A 9,519-nucleotide genomic window follows, 5' to 3' on the forward strand; every position below is an offset into this window, starting at 1 on the left:
TAGAACTGAATTAGAACTAAAACTGAACTAGAACTAGAACTGAACTAGACCTGAACTAGAACTGAACTAGAACTGAACTAGAACTGAACTAGAACTGAACTAGAACTGAACTAGAACTGAACTAGAACTGAACTAGAACTGAACTAGAACTGAACTAGAACTGAACTAGAACTGAACTAGAACTGAACTAGAACTGAACTAGAACTGAACTAGAACTGAACTAGAACTGAACTAGAACTGAACTAGAACTGAACTAGAACTGAACTAGAACTGAACTAGAACTGAACTAGAACTGAACTAGAACTGAACTAGAACTGAACTAGAACTGAACTAGAACTGAACTAGAACTGAACTAGAACTGAACTAGAACTGAACTAGAACTGAACTAGAACTGAACTAGAACTGAACTAGAACTGAACTAGAACTGAACTAGAACTGAACTAGAACTGAACTAGAACTGAACTAGAACTGAACTAGAACTGAACTAGAACTGAACTAGAACTGAACTAGAACTGAACTAGAACTGAACTAGAACTGAACTAGAACTGAACTAGAACTGAACTAGAACTGAACTAGAACTGAACTAGAACTGAACTAGAACTGAACTAGAACTGAACTAGAACTGAACTAGAACTGAACTAGAACTGAACTAGAACTAAACTAGAACTGAACTAGAACTGAACTAGAACTGAACTAGAACTGAACTAGAACTGAACTAGAACTGAACTAGAACTGAACTAGAACTGAACTAGAACTGAACTAGAACTGAACTAGAACTGAACTAGAACTGAACTAGAACTAGAACTGAACTAGAACTGAACTAGAACTGAACTAGAACTGAACTAGAACTAGAACTGAACTAGAACTGAACTAGAACTGAACTAGAACTGAACTAGAACTGAACTAGAACTGAACTAGAACTGAACTAGAACTAGAACTGAACTAGAACTGAACTAGAACTGAACTAGAACTGAACTAGAACTGAACTAGAACTGAACTAGAACTGAACTAGAACTGAACTAGAACTGAACTAGAACTGAACTAGAACTGAACTAGAACTGAACTAGAACTGAACTAGAACTAGAACTGAACTAGAACTAGAACTAGAACTAGAACTAGAACTGAACTAGAACTGAACTAGAACTGAACTAGAACTGAACTAGAACTGAACTAGAACTGAACTAGAACTAGAACTGAACTAGAACTGAACTAGAACTGAACTAGAACTGAACTAGAACTGAACTAGAACTGAACTAGAACTGAACTAGAACTGAACTAGAACTGAACTAGAACTGAACTAGAACTGAACTAGAACTGAACTAGAACTGAACTAGAACTGAACTAGAACTGAACTAGAACTGAACTAGAACTAGAACTGAACTAGAACTGAACTAGAACTGAACTAGAACTGAACTAGAACTGAACTAGAACTGAACTAGAACTGAACTAGAACTGAACTAGAACTGAACTAGAACTGAACTAGAACTGAACTAGAACTAGAACTGAACTAGAACTGAACTAGAACTGAACTAGAACTGAACTAGAACTGAACTAGAACTAGAACTGAACTAGAACTGAACTAGAACTGAACTAGAACTGAACTAGACCTGAACTAGAACTGAACTAGAACTGAACTAGAACTAGAACTGAACTAGAACTGAACTAGAACTGAACTAGAACTGAACTAGAACTGAACTAGAACTGAACTAGAACTGAACTAGAACTGAACTAGAACTGAACTAGAACTGAACTAGAACTGAACTAGAACTGAACTAGAACTGAACTAGAACTGAACTAGAACTGAACTAGAACTGAACTAGAACTGAACTAGAACTGAACTAGAACTGAACTAGAACTGAACTAGAACTGAACTAGAACTGAACTAGAACTGAACTAGAACTGAACTAGAACTGAACTAGAACTGAACTAGAACTAGAACTAGAACTGAAATAGAACTGAACTAGAACTGAACTAGAACTGAACTAGAACTGAACTAGAACTGAACTAGAACTGAACTAGAACTGAACTAGAACTGAACTAGAACTGAACTAGAACTGAACTAGAACTGAACTAGAACTAGAACTGAACTAGAACTGAACTAGAACTGAACTAGAACTGAACTAGAACTGAACTAGAACTGAACTAGAACTGAACTAGAACTGAACTAGAACTGAACTAGAACTGAACTAGAATTGAACTAGAACTGAACTAGAACTGAACTAGAACTGAACTAGAACTGAACTAGAACTGAACTAGAACTGAACTAGAACTGAACTAGAACTGAACTAGAACTGAACTAGAACTGAACTAGAACTGAACTAGAACTGAACTAGAACTGAACTAGAACTGAACTAGAACTGAACTAGAACTGAACTAGAACTGAACTAGAACTGAACTAGAACTGAACTAGAACTGAACTAGAACTGAACTAGAACTGAACTAGAACTGAACTAGAACTGAACTAGAACTGAACTAGAACTGAACTAGAACTGAACTAGAACTGAACTAGAACTGAACTAGAACTGAACTAGAACTGAACTAGAACTGAACTAGAACTGAACTAGAACTGAACTAGAACTGAACTAGAACTGAACTAGAACTGAACTAGAACTGAACTAGAACTGAACTAGACCTGAACTAGAACTGAACTAGAACTGAACTAGAACTGAACTAGAACTGAACTAGAACTGAACTAGAACTGAACTAGAACTGAACTAGAACTGAACTAGAACTGAACTAGAACTGAACTTGAAATGAACTTAATACAACTTTCAGTTGTTTTATTACATTTCCAATGATATGCATATCATTAAAATTTATTTGTATGCACTTTATTGTGCATACTTTGGTTCTGTGTTTAAATCGGTTACCCCTTTTCATAGAATTTTAGTGTCAATAGGTCTGAGTCATCAATATGGTTAACCAATCATATTTTTCTATCGTACCGCCTTGTAGTGTTTCATCGATATTCTTAAAATAATTTCTTTTTAACCGCAATTTATATAAAAGCTGCTGTTAGTGCTAACTATATTTATTATTCTGTTAGCAGTCAAGGTAGGAAGAGCTAAAGTAAACCATGAAATTGTTATACACTGTTATAATCTTGTGCCTAATACAAGTAAGTTATGAATAATATTTCAAACTTATTTAATATTAAACTAAATTCTCTATTCTGATTTAATTTAGTTGTTTGCAATTAAACCATTGGCAGCCAGCGTCAGCTCTAATGAAACATCAGTGAAGCGTATGCTTTTGGAATTCTGTAGAAATGAATTGAAAGTGATATCACTAGATTTCTGTGAAAAAGCTAAAATTTTCACTAGAAAAATACTGCAAGATGACAGAGTGCAGAAGGCGGCAACTCCAAAAATGAGGGAGTTTAAACAGAATCTAATAGATTTCCTACACGATTATCCTTCTTACAAACGTTATGGTTTAATCAATGAGTTAGTTTTACTATTTGAGGAGAAATTTGACGAGCCTAGCAATGACAATGACTCCCAATATATTTGGGATTTGTTATACAGGCAGGGTTTCGACGAACTAGATATTGACTATGAAAGTAAATATGACAAATTTGTGAAACAAAAATTTCTACCTAAATTTGAGGATTTAAAGTCACATTGGAACCAAGATGAACTGAAGCAGCATGACAACTTAATACAGTGGTATAATGAGTTGAAAGAGTGCCAAGATTATGGCTGTCAATCTAGACATTTTAATACACTGGTTAGAGAAGACAACACGCCATACGAGCAGCTATTTGAATACATACGTGAACAGCTGCATTACATTGATATATTTTATGGCAACAATGCTCACGATATTTCCAATAAAATATTAAAGGACATAAACTTGTCCCAACTTAGTCCAGACATAAGGCAACACTTGATAATTAATATTAGAGAGTTCATTATGCAATTCGAAAGCAATCAGGATCTTTATGAATTGCTTAATTTAATAAAATTTTTCTTTAACAACATATTACAGCAATTCTACTATAATACGGATGATTTTACCGTACAGCAGCATAAATTGATAGTGAAAATCTTTAATGACAATGGTTTTGCTAAATTTTTGTCCAATTATTATATGTTATTCAATGATTTTATGGAGCAGGGTCTTTTCAAGAATTTTGATGAGTTTCGAAATGCCTTAAGTCCCGAAGAGTTGGCCAGTGACAAGAGCTTAATCGAGTGTTTTGATAAATTAAAAGCTTTAAGCAGCTCTGACGAGAGATATGATGATTTTGGAACATGCTTTGCTTTACTTCAGAGTAAATTTAATGAAATAAAGTAAATATGTATTTTCTGTTCGTGTAATTTGAGAGATTTTTTCTTAAGGAGTTGTTGCATCTTTGGGGTGCAACAAATTATTCAGGTGAATATCTCTGAAAATATTGCTACTCAATCCATAGAAAATATGTACAGGATATTTTAATGAAATTGGGAAAACGATAAAAATTCTTAATATTTGGGATTTTTCATCAAACAAAAATTTTAAATAATTCCAATTAAAAACAAGAAGGAAAGTATGCTCGGTCAAGCCCGACCATATAATATCCTACACTAAGTAAAAGAGCAAAAACATTTTTCTTTTAAAATTTCAATAATTTATATTCGTGAGTGATTTTCGGAAGTGGGCCTTATATGGGGGCTATGACCAATTATGGACCGATCACCATGAAATTAGGTCGTGTGATTTATGTCTATATTAAAGTTAACTATGTTGAATTTTGTGTGTACACCAAAATTTTTAAGCGATTTATGCACGTTAAAGTGATTTTCGGTAGCGGGATATATGGGAGCTATGACTAATTATGGACCGATCGTAACAAAATTTGGTGACATGAATTTTGTGTATATAAAACTTATTTGGAGCGGAATTTGTGGAGATACATATGGGGCATTTCACGTCAAGTGAACCAACTTTTGAAATCGATGTCTTCCGATCGCGATGAAATTTGCACCAATGTTAGTTCTATTGGATAGTAATTCGGACACCATTTTTCAACAAGATCGGTCAAGAACTCTCTGAGTTATAGGAGGTCAAAATTTGACATTTTGGCCAAACAGGTGTTTTTTTTTATCCATATAACTTATTACCTATTGTTCTTAGCAAAATGTGTCCCAAATAGTTTAGATAGCTATTTATGCAATCTTTCGAAAAAAAAAATTAAAAAAATTTAATAAAATATTTTTGATTATTTTTTTTAAATCAAAAATATTTTTGACTTTTTTTTTCAAAATGGGCCCTTTTTATTTTTTTTGTTTATTTTTTTTAAGAAAGCTTAGGTCTTTTCCTAAGCGACCTATATGGTCGCTTAGTGGGATGCGAGTGGGATATCTATCAAAAAAAATATTTTGTAACTCAAGATTTAAAATTTTTGAATTTTTTTGCAAAATCAAAAACTTTGTTGACTTTTTTTAAAAAAATGGACCCATTTTTTAATTTTTTTTTTGCTCAGAAGAAAGCTTATGTTTTTTCCTTTAACACCCTTTTTGTCGCTTAGTGGGATGCGAGTGGGATATCTATAAAAAAAATGTTTTGTAACTCAAGACATACAATTTTTTACTTTTTTTTGAAAAATCAAAAACCTTTTTGACTTTTTTTTTCCAAAATGGACTCATTTTTTTATTAATTTTTTTTTCTCAAAAGAAAGCTTAGGTCTTTTCCTTTAAAACCTTTTTGGTCGCTTAGTGGGATGCGAGTGGGATAACTATCGAAATAAATGTTTTGTAACTCAAGACAAATGTTTTTAAATTGATTTTTTTCATATTTGTGTGTAAGTGTTTCTAAAACCTTAAAAATAAAAACCACAACAACTGACCGATAATAGCCACTGGAGGGGTGCAATATGAGGCCGACCGCTATTAATATTCCACCCCCAAAATTTGTCTGAGTTTTGTATCTTGCGGCTTTTTTAGTCAATCCTAGAGGTAGTTTTCAGCGCACGTGATTTTCATTGTTAAAATATCAGGTGCCCCAGAAACAAATTTTTGGAATCAAGTGGAAATATTTTATGGCCCTTCTCCGAAGTACCAGTTTATTTATTATTTTATGACATTTGACTTTAAGAAGTGGTTTATGAGTACCAGAAGATAATACTAAATTATCTAAAATCAAAATTTACAGTAGAAAAGGACGGAGCTCGTCAACATTTTAAAAACAAAAGTAGCTTCGCAAATCTTACAGCTCATGAAAAAGATTTTGGAATGCCAGCTGAGTGGCATTTTCATCCTACTGCTCATGGTAAAGGAGCATGTGATGGTATTGGAGCAAACCTCAAAAGAAATGCAGCGAAGTATAGCCTCCAGTGCTCTCATCAAGATCGCATCTTAGATGCGACTGCTTTATTCCATTGGGCAAAGAATTATTGTAAAGAAACTAAAATAGTTTTTAGTAGCAAAGAGGATCATGAGGAAACATTGAAAACACTAAAGAGCAGATTCGATGCTGCGGTAACAATCGATGGCACTGCTCAATACCATGCTTTCATACCGCTTGTCGATGGAAGACTCAAATTAAAAAAGTTTTCTGCATCTACTCAATGCGATTTCTTTCCAAAGTCAAAAAAGAAGCCAGCAGCGAAATCAGTAGCTGAATCTAATAACGCCAAGAAAGGATTGACAAAAAAAAGCAGCTAATAAAGGTGACAAATAAGGAGGATAAAAGTATGGATATTTGAAAATTTAAAAACTTCATAAATTAAGTGTAAAAATAGTTATTATATAAATTGATCTATTGTGATTAAGATTAAATTTTACTAAATTATTCATCTTTTTATTATTATTATTATATATTAAATTAATTATTATTACAAATAAATAACAATATTAAATTATTCAACATTTCCATAGAAAAAAAGTGATTTTTATTCCTGAGGTTAACATATTATGGGTATTACAGTATCGAGGCTATGAAATTTTAGTTGGGTATGTTACATACCATCGGAAAGGCTAATGTGTCTAGTTTCTCTGCGTAAGTTTAATTTTTAAGGTTTACACACAAATATGAAAAAATTAAAATAGTGCAAATTTAAAAACCTTTGTCTTGAGTTACAAAACATTTATTTTGATAGATATCCCACTCGCATCCCACTAAGCGACCAAAAAGGTTTTAAAGGAAAAGACCTAAGCTTTCGTTTGAGAAAAAAAAAATTAATAAAAAAGAGTCCATTTTGGAAAAAAAAGTCAAAAAGGTTTTTGATTTTTCAAAAAAAAGTAAAAAATTTTATGTCATGAGTTACAAAACATTTTTTTATAGATATCCCACTCGCATCCCACTAAGCGACAAAAAGGGTGTTAAAGGAAAACACATAAGCTTTCTTCTGAGCAAAAAAAAAAATTAAAAAATGGGTCCATTTTTTTAAAAAAAAGTCAACAAAGTTTTTGATTTTGCAAAAAAATTCAAAAATTTTAAATCTTAAGTTACAAAATATTTTTTTTGATAGATATCCCACTCGCATCCCACTAAGCGACCATATAGGTCGCTTAGGAAAAGACCTAAGCTTTCTTAAAAAAAATAAACAAAAAAAATAAAAAGGGCCCATTTTGAAAAAAAAAGTCAAAAATATTTTATTAAATTTTTTTAATTTTTTTTTTTTCGAAAGATTACATAAATAGCTATCTAAACTATTTGGGACACATTTTGCTAAGAACAATAGGTAATAAGTTATATGGATAAAAAAAAACACCTGTTTGGCCAAAATGTCAAATTTTGACCTCCTATAACTCAGAGAGTTCTAGACCGATCTTGTCGAAAAATGGTGTCCGAATTACTATCCAATAGAACTAACATTGGTGCAAATTTCATCGCGATCGGAAGACATCGATTTCAAAAGTTGGTTCACTTGACGTGAAATGCCCCATATATCAATTAGACATTTATGACCGATAAAGTCCAATTTCGGAAGGACATTTGTATGGGGGCTAGGTGAAATAATGGACCGATTTCAGCCAGTTTAAATAGGCTTAGTCCTTCAGTTATCTAAAATCAAAATTTACAGTAGAAAAGGACGGAGCTCGTCAACATTTTAAAAACAAAAGTAGCTTCGCAAATCTTACAGCTCATGAAAAAGATTTTGGAATGCCAGCTGAGTGGCATTTTCATCCTACTGCTCATGGTAAAGGAGCATGTGATGGTATTGGAGCAAACCTCAAAAGAAATGCAGCGAAGTCCGAAATATGAATATGTACCAAATTTCATCGAAATATCTTCAAAATTGCGACCTGTACTCTGCGCACAAGGTTTACATGGACAGCCAGCCAGCCAGCCGACCAGACGGACGGACATCGTTCAACCTTCGCTTTACCAATACCCGGGTGACCACATCGATTTTATTGGTTTAATATTTTTTTAATTTTGTTTCGATTTAAATGAAATTTGTACTCACTGAACAAATTCTAGATTTCTATAGAATTTAATGGAACCATTTTAAACTTTTTATAAGGTTGTTTTCATTTTTTTTAAAATTTCGTTCGTCGCATATATTTATAGAAGTGTAGTGTCACCCGGGTGGGTATTGGTAAACTATGTACATATGACTAACGAAATGTATATTAAAATGATAAATAACATTTGTAAAAATTAATAAATTATTTGGTACTTTTAAACAAAATGTATTAACTTTTATTAAATTTTTGTAAAAATCAAATGTTTTTATATACAAATATGTAAATTCTAACAATTTTAAAAATAGTAGTAGATTTATGTCTTAGTTTTTGAACAGAATACAAAAGTTTGCATTAAGTTTATAAATAAAAGAAAATTAATTGCTACTTTTTAACAAAAAATACAAAATTTTGTAAAATATTTATTAAAATGTATTGAAAAAGTTTGTGTGGCAAGAAGAATGTACAATTTTAGGATTTTGAAAATAGTAATAGAAATACTACTTTTTCAGAAAAGATAAAAATTTATTACTTTTTTAGGTCGAATGGCATTCATTCATAAAAAGGATGATAAAAAAAAAGTATTAATAAAATTTTTAAAAAGTAGTAAATTAAATGCTACTTTTATGATAAAGGTACTAAATTTTGTTAAATTTTTGTTAAAATATATTAAACAAATTTGTTTCATAGCAAAAATGTATATTTTAACAATTTTGAAAATAGTAGTAGAAATACTACTTTTTCAAAAAAGTTTCAAATTGATTACTTTTTGAGATATATGTATCTAATAATATTATTGTTTACAATATCTTAGGCAAACAAATACGAAATTTTATAAAATGTAGTAAAATATGTACTACTTTTTAACAAATAGTATTTTTTTTTATTATTTAAAAGAAATAAAGAACAGTAATTAGAAAAATTAAAATTTTCAGAATTTTAAAATTAGTAGTAGAAATACTACTTTTTAAAAAAAAATTAATTTATTACTTTTTAAGGTAAAATAGCAAAATGTATGCAAAAATTAAAAAAAAAAAGTATTAAAAAGGTAAAAAGTAATAAATAAAATGGTACTTTTAAAAAGTAGTAATTTTTGTTAAAATATATTAAACAAATTTGTTTCATT

The 9,519-nt window shown here is 31.1% G+C and overlaps 1 protein-coding gene across 1 annotated transcript; it reads left to right on the forward strand.

The window, feature by feature from the left end:
• The first annotated feature begins 3,047 nt into the window (after nucleotides 1–3,047).
• On the forward strand, nucleotides 3,048–4,308 carry LOC135952138 (uncharacterized). The gene is made up of 2 exons (XM_065501942.1): nucleotides 3,048–3,118; nucleotides 3,187–4,308. The coding sequence occupies exons 1-2, from the start codon at nucleotides 3,077–3,079 to the stop codon at nucleotides 4,297–4,299; spliced, it is 1,155 nt and encodes a 384-aa protein (XP_065358014.1). The 5' UTR covers nucleotides 3,048–3,076; the 3' UTR covers nucleotides 4,300–4,308.
• Nucleotides 4,309–9,519: the final 5,211 nt, after the last annotated feature.

This window comes from Calliphora vicina, chromosome 2, assembly GCF_958450345.1.
Source record: "Calliphora vicina chromosome 2, idCalVici1.1, whole genome shotgun sequence".
Taxonomy (NCBI): Eukaryota; Metazoa; Arthropoda; class Insecta; order Diptera; family Calliphoridae; genus Calliphora; species Calliphora vicina.